At 42.4% G+C, this 16,241-nt stretch overlaps 1 protein-coding gene across 2 annotated transcripts in view; it reads right to left on the reverse strand.

The window, feature by feature from the left end:
* Positions 1–279: 279 nt before the first annotated feature.
* The window catches only part of PAPSS2 (3'-phosphoadenosine 5'-phosphosulfate synthase 2), an 83,220-nt gene continuing 67,258 nt past the window's right edge, over positions 280–16,241 (reverse strand). For both annotated transcript variants that reach the window (XM_077454141.1, XM_077454140.1), the window contains 5 exons: positions 13,322–13,527; positions 11,019–11,154; positions 8,804–9,072; positions 7,156–7,385; positions 280–3,311 (listed from right to left, as the gene is read on the reverse strand). In XM_077454141.1, the coding sequence (XP_077310267.1) occupies positions 3,170–3,311; positions 7,156–7,385; positions 8,804–9,072; positions 11,019–11,154; positions 13,322–13,527 (983 nt within the window). In that variant the 3' untranslated portion in view covers positions 280–3,169. The remainder of the gene's footprint in view (positions 3,312–7,155; positions 7,386–8,803; positions 9,073–11,018; positions 11,155–13,321; positions 13,528–16,241) is intronic.

Raw genomic sequence — 16,241 nt, forward strand, 5'->3', positions numbered from 1 at the left:
GAAGATTTTGAAATTCCAGTAACTTTGTCTAGCTGACCATAGGGCAGACAGAGGGGAGTTAACAGCAGGAACACACCTTGCAATTTAAAAAGAAAAAAAAAACGGATGGGGATTCTAACTTGTGTACGCTACTCGATCGGAAATTTTTTTTTTTTTACTTTGCCAATGTGTGGACAGGGGGGAGAAAATTATTGGAAAGCTAAGCACGTTCAAGTGTATACACTGTTGCTGCAGAAAAAGTAAATCACAGACCAAGTAAAAAACAAATAAAAAAATATATAATTTAAATATATAAAAATTTTATTTTGTATGCAAACTAAATAGTATTCATATAGCATTTAAAGAGACAATTGGTAAACACAATACGTTGTTAAAAGCATACGAGAATTGTGTCCCACCTTTCAATAAAATAAATACACATTTAATGAAATAATCAAAATTATAATGTAATCAAAATAAACATAGAAACAGACGTTTATTTGTCTCGACAACACGGATCCTTTACAATTAACGCTACATCATTATGCTATTGTATCCCACAGACTATGGCTGATCCTCTATTCCAGCACCGATCAACATCTTTCCTCCAGTTATACAGAGCTATACACTGCACAGGACAATAATCTCATTAACAGAAGACAAATTTGGTCCATTATTACAATAAGTGTACACAAAATTATATTGTTTTGATATGAATCTACAAAGATTTTTTTTCCCTTAAATACAAATTTGTGCATGCAATTGTCAATCAACAAATGCTTGTCTGCAGCAGTATTTACAAAAAAAAAAAATAGTCAAAGTAGAACATCCAGTTGTTGTTTCATTTCTTTTTTTTTTTCCTATGTATTTTGAAGGGCGAGGATAACACCTTACTAACATCTTGTCCTTCTGGGGTCTTCTAGCTTAGACAGGGGCTTCTCACTTTTATCCCAGTTATGTTTGCTTCTGATCAGGGACCCTTACCCCCACATCTTCTACCTGTAGCAGTAGGAAAACCCAAATCTTTAGTTCAGCAAGATGAGGCTACTTGCACCTGGCTGTGCTCTGCCCCTCTTCTCAGGCTTTCCTCATGTCTGCTTATACAAGCTGTGTATGCAGTAGTTCTCGATACTGTCCTTTTGGGCTTTGGCTCTCACCCATTTAGAAACAAGGTGACAAGAAGGAGTAGATCAGAATCTAGCCATATGTACTAGATTGCTGTTATGTTCAGATAAGGTAGTGTATCTCCATTTATAGATCCAAGCCAGGAAAAGTAGTAGGTTCTAGTGCCTTGTAAAGGCAATGCGTAAAAGCAGATCACAGATTATTTAAAACCGATGACATCCCTGTTTTGCATATGGTATGTTTCACAGTGTGTGGTTTCCCAAAGATCAGACTCTTTCAAGGAAGCAATTGTACCCTCCAACATACACATGTTGAAAAATTCCTATAGGTTGGCCATAAATAAAAGATCGGATTATCTGTAAAAGGACAATTGTCCCTTTTGATGATCCTCCCTATACAAAATATTAACATACAGTGCCTATAAGGTAGTAATCTAGAGTGGAGAGTTACTTTTATGTATCTGTGCATTTTCAGCAGATTCCATTCATGAGGTGATTGTCTTATGAGTATAACAGTTTTTACTATGTTAAGCTAACCATAGATGGAGCAGTTTTCTTTCCTGCAACCACGAGTTGCAGGAAAGAAAATTCCTCTATTTTCTCCCCATCAACACAGTCAGTGTTGATGGGGAAAATCCCTCCCACAGAGCCATTGTTTTCTCCGGGCAGCGAGAGTCGTCCCCACTGGAAGAACACAGTGACTATAATAGCTGCTAGCAATAGGCTCATGTAAAATCCAAGAGGCTGGTTGTACCCGCGTTTAATTGATAGCTCAAATTGTGTACAATCAGCCTGCCCGTACATGGTTCCAGTGTCAGCTGGTCCCTGCCTAACTGTTGTAATAAAATCTTGGCCTTTTGGGGGCAGTGGGTGTTGACTGCATAAAAATCTTAGTATGGCCACCTCTACATAGGAAGCAGTCTTATGAATGACTTTGGATAAAGAGATTAAAGCAGAGTTCCACACAAAAGTGGAACTTTCGCTCATTTGTCTCCTCTCCCCCTCTGGTACTATAATTGGCACCTTTTGGGGGGGGGGGGGGAGAGAGGGGGGACAGGATACCTGTCTTTCACAGGTATCTTGTTCCCACTTCTGGGAGTCCGGGCTGTGGCCCATAACCTCATCAATGGGCTCCCTCCTCTACCTGTCGCCGGGCCAGTAGTAGAGAGGAGCGGGGCCTCGCGCATGTGCAGTAGGGTTCCCGGCGTGAAGCCGTAAGGCTACATTGCTGGGTACCCTTACCCGCAATGGCGTCGGCAGCACCCGAAACATCAGCTGCAGTGCTGACATCGCTGGACTCCAGGACAGGCAAGTGTCTTATTGTTAAAAGCCAGTAGCTGCTGGCTTTTAATTTTTTGGTGGGCGAAACACTGCTTTAAGTTCTGTGGCATACATTCATTTTCACTGCTGACTTATCTATACAACATTTTGTGTACCCCTCATCAGAGAAAAGATGAGGCAGCCATTTTTATGCAATTCATTAATCTATGCATTCTATAATCACTCTGAATCCACTATGAAGTCAATAGTTATAAGAGGAATCGTGGTGGAACCAACAATGACTTCCTTATTAGTGTAAGGCGGCAAAAAGATTATTTTGTAGGACTGTATAATATAAAGGACAGTGTCATTATTTGTATAGCTTTGGCATCAAAAATATATTTTGATTATCTTTTCTAAAGCTGTCAGCTGGGTGATGGCAAAAAATGAAATATTTCATAGTTAATTTAAATTGCATTATTGATGAAGTACTTCATGTGGAATAGCATTATTGGTTCCATCCCTCACTAAACAAGTGCTTTAATTATGGACTGTGCCCCCATAGAAATTATGCTTTTAGTTTCTTTTCAAGGGTAAATCTAGGGTTTCAAGGGTAAGTTCAACTTCTATTTAACTGAAGCAATTTAAATTACGGAAAAAAAAAAAAGCCATAAAAGTGTATTAAAAGCTATAAAATGTTGTGTTCTTAATAACTAGCATAAGAATAGATTTAAATCATTTCAGTTCTAAAAAAAAGTGCTAGACTAAAAATTACTTGCACTGGAGTTTGTACATATTGGCTAGAATCAATAATTCTTTTCTAGAGAACAATAATAGTCAGTCAGAACTTTCCAGGCCTTGGGGGCCATAAAGCCATCCGGAGGGTTTTCGCCTTCGCGTGCCAGTTTTCTCATCCGAGTTCCAGAGATGAAGTCAAATTCACTGTGCCTGGAAATGATTAGAGAGATCATTAAAGAAGGAAATTGATTAAACTCAAGGTAAAGGCGCTAAGTTCACTTTGGAAAAAAAAAGAAATCGCATTTAATTTTTTTACAAGAGCCTGCAAATGCTTCCTCCACCTCTCTGGTACCCCTGTACAATCTGTCAGTTTGAGAGCTGGAGGAAGATTCAGTGGACTACAAGTACACTCATTACCAAATGTGTAGTCTGTTTAGAAGTACAATTCCACCTGCTATGGTGGAAGATGGAACTTGTAGTTTATTCATTCACAGACCCTAGTGAACGAATGACGTGGCTGTGCTTACCCATACAGCCGTGTCACACATTCATTCACAGGAATCTGGACGAAGAGAGTAAAAGTCCCATCTGCCACTGGGGCAGAGAGCTTGTAGTTTTCAATGGACTGTGAGGGCACTGATGATCGCCCTCATCGTCCATGGACCCTTTTTCCAGCTCTTTAACAGAGAGCCTGTACAGAGGTACGGGCAACAACATTGCAGTAAGTGTCTGTAGGAGCCTGACATTACACTAACTGTGGGTGCAATGCTTTGCAGGCTCCTGTAGAAAAAAAAAAAATAGTAAATGCACTTTTTTTTTCTGCAAAAATGTGCATTTATTTATTCCTAAAAGGTTAACTTAACCTTTAACACTGTTAACAGTGAGATGTAAGCAACAAGTGTCAGAAAAAGGCTTAGGCATGAAGGGATTAAATTAAAAGTTAAAAATTTTTTTTGCTAGAAAATCAAATTTTTTCTCTTTTTTTTTTTTGTTTGTTTTAACAGAGACCCTAGAGAATAAAATAGCGATTGTTCAAATATTTTATTCCTGCTGCTTAGCCACATCGGTTGTTATCACAAGAAAGCCAACCGCCAGCTCTAGAAAAAAAAAAAACCGTACTGGGGTGTCCCCTACAACTGCAGGCATCATCGCAGTACAACCCCTCCAAGCCGAAGACCGCATATTTGCGTTAGGTTGGCGGGAAGGGGTTAAAGTGATACTAAAGTTTTTTTTTTGTTGGTTATTTTTAACAAAAAAATAAATAAATCAGGTTATACTTTGCACAAAGCCGCCCAGATCCACCTCTTTGGTGCTTCTGGCCCCTCCCTCCCATTAGGTGCCCCCACAGCAAGCAGCTTGCTACTGGGGCACCCGAGCCAAGCTGTAGCTCCCTATGTCCATTCAGACACTAAGCTGTGCACCCCCCCCCCCCCCATTGGCTCCTGCTGCTGTCAAAGTCAGTGAGCCAATGGTGCTTCACTTCTGTGTCAGCCAATGGGGAGAGAGAGTCCCGTGCAACATTGCTGGATTACGATGGGCTCAGGTAAGTACTAGGGGGGCTGCTGCTCACAGAAGGCTTTTTATATGTATAGAATGCATTAAGATAACAAAAACATTCTGCCTTTACACTAACTTTATGCTGAGTGTGGAGAGATGAGGGTTCTCACTCCCTACAGCTGGTGCCTACTCCATCACCTGGTGATTGTAATCACATGCCAACAACACAGTTCACTTTATTATTATAAACGTATTGTTTTGTGCATATTTTTTTTTTTGTAGCATTTCCATGTGTGTCATTTTATTCCAAAACTCATTGAATTGTATACAAATACAATGCAGAGAATAACATTAAATTTCATTTTTTTTTTTTTGTATGTTTTGAACATATTTAAGAAAAATAACAGTCTAGGAATACAGGCATATTTACATACAGACATATTCTATCCTCCTGTAGTATTCCTCTCATATCATAAGTCAAATTATTTTATAGGGCATGACATCATATCTATTTGTGAACGTCCTTTGGAGATATAGTTAGTGGTCATTTTTTAACCGTATCCACATGGTATTGAGCGATTGTCAATTCTTCGGGACTCTTCTAGTAAAGCCAGGCAGACCATGTGGTAATGAAGTTGTCATGTGTGCCTTTTTCTCAGAGCATTCATTTCATCTGATAGATGGTGTCCATTTCGAGTACTAATTCCAGTTTTGGGGCTGGGCATCTTTTTTGACAGCTCCTGGTGATAACTGTACTGGCCACAGTCAGAAAGTGGCATAATATGCCTTTTTTGATTAGTTATGTTCCCAGAATCTTAGATAATCGTGTAATGCAGAGGCAGTTAAAGCGGGAGTCCGCCGGGACTCCGCGTTTTTTTTTTTTTTTTTAAAAGCCAGCAGCTACAAATACTGCAGCTGCTGACTTTTAAAATAGTGACACTTACCTGTCCAGCGCGCCCGCGATGTCGGCACCCGAAGCCGATCGCTAGGTCGTCTGTCGGGTCCTGCCGCCGCCATCTTGGGTATGGGAATCAGGAAATGGAGCCTTTCGGCTTCATTTCCCGGTTCCCTACTGCGCATGCGCGAGCCGCGCGGCGCAATCCGGACGGTCCCCGCTGCCTCTGGGAACTGTGTGTTTCCCAGCAGGCAGCGGGGCACTTGCGCAAAGGGGCGGGCAGTTGCGGAAAGGGGCGTAATCTACGCCCCTTTCCGCAGACAGCTATCCCGGAAGTGGGTGCAGTTACCTGGATTATCCAGGTAACTGCACCCCCCTCCCCCCTGAAAGGTGCCAATTGTGGCGCCGGAGGGGGGGGGGGGGGGGATTCCGATGAGCGGAGGTCCATTTTAGGGTGGACCTCCGCTTTAAACTGGGAGTAGTCATTTTTATTTTTTTTTGAACTTCTACAATAAGGCTTACCTGTAGGTAGCGTGAATATCTCCTAAACTTGGGGTGTTTAGGAGATATTCACACTGGATGAAGCCGGTGATGTCACCAGCTCATGTCCTCTGAAGGGACGGCATACCGCGCCACCATCAATGCCCCGGCCACTCATACAGCCAGAGCCTGCAAACCTGGATGGAAGCACTGTCAATGGTAACAGCGCAACGCTGGAGGGCTTAGTTCTAAGGTAAGTATTTCATAATGTGCTAGCACGCTATGCATATTAACACAATATGTCCTTGCCTTGCAGGGTTATTTTATTTAAATTCTGCAGTTTACTACCACTTTTAGTGAAATTTAAATAGTGAAGGTAATAGTTTGTTTGGAGCAAGTTGGTTAAATAGCAGATGCAGTGACTTTGAGCATTGTACAAACTGTATGTAGCCTCAGCTACATACAATATATAGTGCTATATTCTGGCAGTGAGATGAGAACTACCCGTCCCCCTTCTGTAACAAAATCAAGTGGGACTGAGTGCTGCTCAGCCATTCACAGGAATATAAAGCTCCCAACACAGACCACACGTGTTTCTGGAGGAGTTAGTCTTACTAAAGAGTTTTCAGTTTGGCCAGTGATTATAGAGCCCACGTTGAGTGCCGTGTCACACTGGCGATCTTATAGCCGGTAAGACTCTTCAACAGCAGAATCTCTTTGAAGGACACAGTGGGGAGTGAAAACACTCACTGCTTGCATGGGTCACTTTCATGGCAGTGGATTTTAGCAATGAGGGAGCGACATATATCCTCCCTGCATCTCTAGAACAATGGAGGGAGGATATATGTCACTGCCAAATGTTCACTAGTGGCAGGATCGCTAATGTGACCTTAAGGCTGAACCTGTGAGCAGCAGTTAATGGTGTACAAACAGGGTTCCACTTAACCTGTCAGCACAGATATATTGGGCTGACATTGTGGACACAAAATCCTATCACGTCATTCTAAACCACACTTAACTGCCTTGCAAGATGCTGACCTGGAACAAGCATGCATGACTGAAGTTCATATACTGGCTACATGCTTGTTTCGGATCAGTGACTCCATACATAATGAAAACAAGACAGCCTTTGAGCAGTATAACTCATTTTTGAAAGAAATATGCCCGATTCTTATTTCTTACTTTTCTTTATCATAAAATGCCATGCTTTTGGTCTTGGTGTTGTAGGCTGCCACTCTAAAGGGAATGATTTCCACAGAGGTCAAACCTGGAGCCATGCTGAGCACTTTTCCTCCATGTGTTGGCTCATACAGGTCCACTTTAGTCTCAGGATGTGGCATGCCAGCTGGGTCTCTCCCCACAATGTAAAAGTTGGATCCAGCAATCATGCGAGATCTGCAGTGCCACTGAACCTGTAACAGAGGGCAGATGTAAGAGAGCATGCAAATATAAAGCATACACAAGTAATGTTACAGAACCGAATGCTTGAACTATGCATCAGTCTGAAAACCTGCTGTGACAATTATGAGGGGTTCCTACTTTTCTTTTTTTTTTTTTTTTTTTTTTTTCTATGCATTTCAGAATTGTGGAGTATTCAGCAGGAGATGCTGAAACATCCTGATCTCACCAATGGATGGGAACAAAGACTCCACTGTTGGAGTTCCTAAGACGTATAAGAAACCAGGCGTTGGGTTAGCCCGATGCTTCAAATCATGGACTGTTGAGTATTATAATATCTTTTGTGTGTTTGTACTTCCCTATATACAAATGTGCAACTCTCCAATAACATTAAAATTATGCACCCTATTGATAATGGCAAAGAGCAAGGTGATGCATTTAAAACAGAAACTTTACCTTTGTGACAAATTTTCAGTGGCTCTGAAGTCTAAACATTTTTTACCTAATGCATTTCTTGCATTAAGGTTAAAAATGTTTATGTAGCAGCCCCTTCACCCCCACTTATACTTAAGTGAGTCCTCACTCGATCCAAATGTTGTGCCTGTCTGTAGCGGCTCTACTCACTCACAGGCTTTGCTGCTGTCCAAATCCTGTCATGAGAGGGGTGGGGTTCACATTATGTGTCTACAGACGTAGGCAGCTCAGGAGCGAGCTCGCAGGTGTGCACCCATAGCAGTGGCTTATGGGGGCACACCAAGAAGAGCAGAAGCTAGGAGTGCAAGAGGGGGACCTGAGAAGAAAAGGTTCAGGGCCACTGTGCAATTCAATTTGCACAGTGCAAGTAGGTATAAACTGTGTTTTTTTTTTTCAATTAGAGTTTACAATAATAGTTGACATGATAGAGATCAGACTGCTAGAGAGCTTTACTGGTCTGGGAGCTGTCCATTGTTGGCTGTAGGAGGAGAACGTGGGCACAATTCAGTGCATCGCTTGGCTCCCTTTTTTTTTTCCACTGTATAAACTTTATTTTGAAGTGTACAAATTGTATACTTCAATCATAGCAATGTGCACCTCTACTTTGCCATGCGATTCAGCACAGTGCACTGCAATAATATGCAGTATGTCTGCGTTTTATCACAGCCGCAGGTTCCATTGAACTGACTCAAACTGATTTGTGAATATTAGTAAAATATGTTATGTGGCCTTCATACTGAAAAGTGTGAAGACTGCTGGTCTAAGGTCATCAAGACTGAAGCAGGGCCAGTCCATTGGATGTGAGGCTACCAAAGGAGGGTCCAGCACTGGAGCATAGAGGATTACGTAAGTAAAATTGCTTTTACCATCCCCTACACTAAATAGGCAGTTACGATTTTTCAGGTTTCCAAAAGTTCAGGTTTAGTAACTATGCATATTAAAAAGTAAATGTTTGCACCTCAGTGGGTCCTGCATACAGCATTGGAGATGGAAAAATAGCAACAATGGTTGATTTCGGGTCCAGAACACCTTCTTCCAGCACTGCTGCATGCTGCTTCATGCGCCAGTCCAGTGGAACATCATCATCCTTGGTCCACCCTCCCAGAGGGTGTAAGAGAAGCACAGGGTTCTTATAGCCTCTAGCCAGCAGGTGGCGCTTGGTGTCTTGCATCAGCAATGCATGGCCATTATGAACTGGGTTACGCAGCTGAAAAGCAAACACTGCATCTAGAAAAAAGGAAGGGGGAAAGAAAAATGTAATTTCATCTATTCAATGAGTTCCTGTATATGCAATGAATTATGCAATTCAAAGTAATTATCAGCATGTTGGGTCAAAAGACTATCAGACATTATCAATAAAGTGTAAAATTTGCTACTGATCAAAATCGACATTGCACTGTTCACTAAATAATTTCAATGTCTGCAACCAGCACTGCAAACTTGCCTCAGTGGTACTTGAGGACATGTTGATCAACAGAGTGCCAATGCAGTGTTACAGATTAGTTTATCATTGAACAAACAGAGCTGTAGCACTAAACCCTCCCAGTAAGATTTCCTTGGCGGACAATCCTGCTCCCATCCCTGTGTAAGAAAGGTGATTCCAGGCCATTCTATGCTTGGGCACAATGGACAAGAGTAAATTATATTTGTAATGGCTGTAAAACCAGCTAATCATTAAAACAGATTACACACATTAGTAACTTCAGTTCAACATTTAAATGGCTTGGGCCTTGTGTGCACACTATCCCAGAGTACAGCAAAAGTAAAATGAAAAAAAGTGCCACAAAAGAGCCATAGATTTCAGACATTTCGTGATCATGCTAGTCAACTGGGGCAACCAAGCTGATGCCATGGCTTCAATGACCTGGAAAAGACAAGTGGGTTCCGAACTCGTGATCTACATACCAGTTTCTAAAGTGTTCAATCCATCTGATCAGTGTCCTAGCCAGGGAACTAGTATTAGGATATCAGCACGGACATTTGATGTATCTTCTCTTGTATATTTTTTATTTAAAAAAAAAAAAAAAAGCGCATATTGAAATAAAAAAATAAAAAATCATCAACTACTGTTGTTTTCAATGGTGCAGAACGCTGGTGCTATCATAGTTCGCTACTCACTTGTCTTCATACTTGTTAAGGGTAATGAGTGATATTTGATATTTCTATCCTTGATCCAGCATCAGTGATGACAGCCCCAGAGCATGCACCTTTAAGAACAAGTCAGAAACGGGTACCAAATGTCCATGCTAACAGGTTTCTTCTAAAGTAAACCTCTGCCTTTGCTATGAAGGGAAAAGCAAGAGGTTCAAATTCCCAGAGAGCCAATGCTTGCTCTCCCCCCTGACCGCAGTCTTCTGGAAGTGAGGCCTGTGCAGTGGGCACCTGCCTTTGAAACCGCAAGCGGTTACAGCCGGGTGCACACAGTTGAGATGCTGGGGACAGAAGATGAAGGGAAGGCTTGTGTGAGCATATCGCTGGATCCAGGGACAGGTGCGTGTCTGTTTATTAAAAGTCAGCAGCTACAAAAACAGTAGCAAGTGAATTTTAACAAACACAAAAATTGCTGGAGCTCCTCTAAAGCCATCTCCAACTGGAGCTTAGGCTCGGTTCACACAGGGGGCGATGCGAGGCGACACGACTTGCCGCGCCGCGACCTCAGCGGCGACTTGCAAATGACTTCTGTATAGAAGTCAATGCAAGTCGCCCCGAGGTCGCCCAAAAGTAGTACAGGAACCTTTTTTCTAAGTCGGAGCGACTCGAGTCGCTCCTCTTAGAACGGTTCCGTAGTACAGAACGGGGGAGACTTGTCAGGTCGCGGCACGGCAAGTCGTGTCGCCTCATGTCACCCCCTGTGTGAACCGAGCCTTACACTTGGATAACTGCCTCCTCACCTACATATGACCATTGCTGGGCCAAGCACCAGTGTTGTCGCATGCTCCGCTATACCAAAAATCATTTTGTCAGAAGTAGAGCACAATATGTGACATTTTTACAAAGTGTGTTGTACTAAGCAAACACCACCATGTATCTCAAATGCTGCTCTGAGGACCAGGGCTCCCAATATTGCTTCACCACTACTAGAATAAACAGAATCACCAACACTGCAGCCAGCTGGTGCAATGTCATAAAAACTCTTATTAGAAAATAATAATATCAACAATATCTTGGTTTACCTGCATTCATTTCTTTAGCTTTTTGTCTTAGCTCAAGAGGAGTAAGGCGGTATTGGTCCAAACCATCTTCCCATCGGATTCTTTCTAGAACCTCCAGATCTCCACCAACCAACCAATCGCCACTTTCCATTACTATCTGAAATGTAAAACAAAAACACATTTTAATATATTTTTGTTATAGGCCTACATATGCTTGCACATAACGAAAATACAGTTAACAGCACAAAATATTACAGAGATTGTTATCCATTTCTGGGGTTTCACACCAGAAAGCACGTCTCCTCCTCCCTTCCGAATGCCTCCACAGCAAGCCGTTTCCTATGGGGGCACTCATGTAGGCCCAACCCTAAGTAGGGCTGTGCATAATTACTGACAAACAGTGCGGCTCTGCCTGACCCCTCACTCTCTGCTCATGGGATCTGATTGACAGCAGCAAAAGCCAACCATGGACATTTTCAACCTTAATGCAGAGAATAAATAAAGGTAAAAAACCTTTGGCTTTATTAAAAAAAAAAAAAAAAAAAAAAAACACACACAACAAACATGTTATACCTGCTCTGTGCAGTGGTTTTGCACAGAGTACCCCTGATCCTCCTCTTCCTGGGTCCCCTGCCGGCGCTCCTGGCTCCTCCCCCTTGACCAGTGCACCAGATAGCAAGCTGCTTGCTATGGGGGCACCGGTACATGCCACTCGAGCCCTGCTCTATGCATTTATAAGACATATGGGAGCTGTGGCCCCACCTCTCTCCTCATTGGCTCAGTGGCTGTGATTGACAGCAGTGGGAGCCAGTGGTTCAGTCAATGAGGACAGGGTGTCCCAGGACAACTGACACTCTTGTGCACATCGCTGGATCTAGAGGGGGCTCGGGCGAGTATAAGGGGGGCTGGTGGGGGGGGGAAGCAGAATACAGAAGTTTTTTTTTATCTTCATGTATAAAAAGGTAAATCACCTTGAAGTGCCTACTTTTCAAAAAGGGGTCATTTAGGGGGTATTCGAACTGTCCAAGTATTTTTAATTTGATATGTTTTATAGCAGAAAAGTTCCCCTTTATTTAGAACTAAAAAAAAAAAAAACTAAAAAAAGCTCTTTCAATAAAAAATTATATAAAATGCAATTGTGTACAATGTTGCATGACCAAGTAATTGTCTGTCAAATGATCATAGCACTGAACAATAACCTGGTAATGAAGGGGTGTTATGCATGGATACTCTAGTACAGTGATCAGCTGTTCTTTGTGTGGGAACTGGAGACAAAAGCTGGACGCACATGCACAATGTGACACTTGTGCATTATTACTCAATAAGTGTTACACAATGCTTACACACACACACACACACACACAGTACAACTACTCCTAGATTTGCTGACTTTTATAATTGCCTACATCTGATTTACTGCTGATGCTTTAGAACAATTCCGCATAATGAGATACTCATGCACTCTGCAGTGTAGTGGAGCATCATGGGAAATGTAGTTCCAAAACACCTGGGGTGCCAAGGCTCACCATCACTGCCCTAGTGGTTAGGAAGACTAGAATGTGAAAAGGTATAAACCATGTATTCAGTTTAGACTGGCACAAAACCCAGTGTCCCTCTATAAACTATTATACACTGTGCATGTTTAGGTGCAGAACTACTGTCACCTATATGAATGGACAGCAATATTGATTTTTTTTTTTTTATACATGGTTCACAGTAATTTTCCAATATCTGAAGCCATAACAACAGCTGTTTGTGTGGGAACTGGAGACAAATGCTGGATGCACATGCATGTGACACTTGTGCATTATTACTCAATAGGTGTTACACAATGCTTAAACACACACACAGTACAGCTACTCCTAGATTTGCTGCCTTTTATAATTGCCTACATCTGATTTACTGCTGATGCTTTAGAACATGTCTGCATAATGAGGTACCATTAGTAAGTAAACTTTATCTCTCAATCATACATTCAAATGGAATTTGCAAAGCTGAAAGTCAGCACAGCCAAATTTTTTTGGAATGAGTCTAGCACTAGGCAGCTCTCCTGTATCAGTGAGCCATGGCAATTGCTGGCACATGGGAGCCTATGAGTGGCATTACAGCTCCCAGAAATCCCAGCCTAGCTGAATTGAGGACATGAGTGGAAGGTGGAGATAGAGAACAGCAGGATCAACCAGATTTTTTGCAAAACAAATCTCATAGTGACTGAGTGAGTATGGACATCATGTAATACACCATTTATTGATAGTTTTTATGATGTGGATTTAGTGACACTAACTTTTGATGGTATTAAAAAAAAGAAAAAAAAATGGACTTACTTTGACATGAGGGTGCTTAGTACAAGATGTCCCCCAGACACGGGCACATCTCTCATCTTTTCTGTGTTCAAAGAACTCTGGGTTCCTCAGAATTGCCACTCTCCTTCCTTCATATGACAGGGTCAATGCTTTCAGTCCACTCAGCTTTTCCTTGTCTTCAGCAGATACAGGCAGCACAATTGGAATACTTAGGTTGATTACACCCCCTAAAAAGTACAACCGTTCAGTTAGTGCAAGTATGAGGAGATAAAATGGGAGATTAAATAAGTACTCTGTTCCTCTTTTGAGCTGAAGATTTCGCTTCCTAGCAGCCAAGTTCTCCCTAAAAACAAATGATTTTTTTTCTCTACAGCCCCGAGTGGTGACGGCTTACAGTAGAACTCAAACCATCGCCTTCCTGGGCTGTAAGTAGTATGAAGGCCTACCAGTGATATGCTTACACCATGTTATATGGGTTGTGATGGATGAAGGTGGAATTATCAGGGGCTTGCTTTGATTACTCATAGAACAATTAAACCCAAGTCCATTTCCAGGCAACACGTTAATGATGAAGTTTGATCTGCCTATATTTTGCCTTCCCCATCAACATGGAAATTACATTTTTTTTTTAAAAAAAAACCTTCTCCACTTTCATTACATACCTTATTTTAGAACCAATGACATCATCACAGGGTATTGGCGTTCCCTGAAAACATCACAGCACCCTGCCTACCTCATGAGTCCTACGTCCTGGTACAAGCAGTGGGCTGGCTCTTTGGTGGAGGTATACAGATACCAGTGATAGGTGGATGTCAGTCTGGAGGAATGGCTGTCCCTAGGCAGGTTGCATTTGCATGCAGACCATCCTAGGTAAAGTCCACATGTGATGCTGAGCCTTCATGGCTGAAAAAACTAAGAACTAATATATGAAAGGTGCAGGCCAGGGACAGTAAGGCTGACAAAAAAGGGTCAGTTGATGCTGTAACATCCCCCAGCCAAGAGATGAGGTGGGCTATGTCTCACTTGCTGCATCTTTAATGCACCCTGTATGAAGCTCACAGTGTGCAGAGAACTCAGCCATTTTGATACAGGAGAGAGGAACCTGTGCAATTGTGCAAGGCTGACGGTAAGGCTGGAGTTTGGCTTTAAGCCACAACTAAAACTAAAATCAAACAACTGCACCTAATATACCTTAAAGTGGTTCTAAAGTCAGAAGTTTTTTTGTTTTTTATCTTAAAATGATTGTAAAGGATTGTTTTTTGTTTTTTTTAAAATAACAAACATGTCATACTTATCTCCACTGTGCAGCTCATTTTGCAGAGAGTGGTCCCAAACATCCTCTTCTGGGGTCCCCCGGCAGCTCTCGCGGGTCCTCCCCACATCAGATAACCCCCTAGGACAGTGATGGCGAACCTTGGCACTCCAGATGTTTTGGAACTACATTTCCCATGATGTTCATGCACTCTGCAGTGCAGTTGAGCATCATGGGAAATGTAGTTCCAAAACATCTGGAGTGCCAAGGTTCGCCATCACTGCCCTAGGAGGACTCTCCCAAAGGGGCTACCTTGCAGGCACGCTCCCGAGTCCAGCATTTGTGCCCACAGACACGAATGCCGTACTCGGCCCCGGCGCCCACGTCATTGGATTTGATTGACGGCAGCGGGAGCCAATAGCTGCGCTGCTATCAATCTATCCAATCAAGAGCCGCGACCCCGTGGAGAGAGGGAAAGCACGTCCCTGACGAGGAGATCAAGGGGCTCAGGTACGTAAAACAGGGGAGATGGGGGGCCGGTGACTGGCAGGTGTTTTTCACCTTAATGCATAGGATGCATTAACCACTTTAGCCCCAGAAGAATTTACCCACTTCCTGACCAGAGCACTTTTTGTGATTCGGCACTGCGTCGCTTTAACTGACAATTGCGCGGCCATGTAGATCTGAGGGGGACATGCAAGGAAAATAAAAAACAGCATTTTTGATTGCACATGTTTGGATGATAAAATCAGCAGATTCCCCTAATTTCAGATCTTCCCCTCAGATCTACGCGACTGCACTTCCAAGTGCACTTATAGTGCAAAGTGGATTTGCCTTTCGTAAATAACCCCCAATGTGTTCTCAGATCACCATACTTCTTAACCACTTTATGACCGGCGCACAACAATGTATGTCCATTTTTTGAAGAGGGATATCTCGGTAATGGCAGCAGCTACTGCCACAACCAAGATATCCATCTCTTCATGTGTCGGTCGTGTGTACGATAATGGTGGTCTCTGTGGCGGGTTCTCCGCGAGATCACCGTTATCGGCAGCGGGAGAGGTGCCACTCCCGTTCCCTCTGCCGCTTACTGGAGCCATTGGAAGTGGTGGAGGCAATCGGGACCTGCCTTTTCTGTGGTATGGAGACGAGTGAGGCTAAGATGGCCCCAACCTGTCTCTATACCATAGCAGGGCGGAAGCAACGTCAAAACATCACTTCCGCCCATACCTCTTAAAGACACATTTTTTTTAATGTCATTTTTTTCAAATGATAATTTTTTTTTTATTGTATTTAAGTCCAAATATGAGATCTGAGGACTTTTTTGACCTCAGATCTCATATTTAAGAGGACCTGTCATGCTTTTTTCTATTACAAGGGACGTTTACATTCCTTGTAATAGGAATAAAAGTGATCCAAATTATTTTTTTTTTTTAAACAGTGTAAAAAAAAAAAAAAAAAAAATCAAGTAAAATAAATAAGAAAAAAAAACATTTTTTTAAAACACCCCCTCCCAACGAACTCGCGTGCAGAAGAGAGTAGCGCCGCATATGAAAACGGTAGTCAAACCACACATGTGAGGTATTGCCACGATCAGTAGAGCGAGAGCAATAATTCTAGCCCTAGACCTCCTCTGTAACACAAAACATGCAACCTGTAGAATTTTTTAAATGGCGCTTATGGAGATTT

The sequence above is a fragment of the Lithobates pipiens genome, unplaced genomic scaffold, assembly GCF_037356315.1.
Source record: "Lithobates pipiens isolate NorthernLeopardFrog02 unplaced genomic scaffold, aLitPip1_a1.2 Scaffold_25, whole genome shotgun sequence".
In the NCBI taxonomy this organism is placed as follows: domain Eukaryota; kingdom Metazoa; phylum Chordata; class Amphibia; order Anura; family Ranidae; genus Lithobates; species Lithobates pipiens.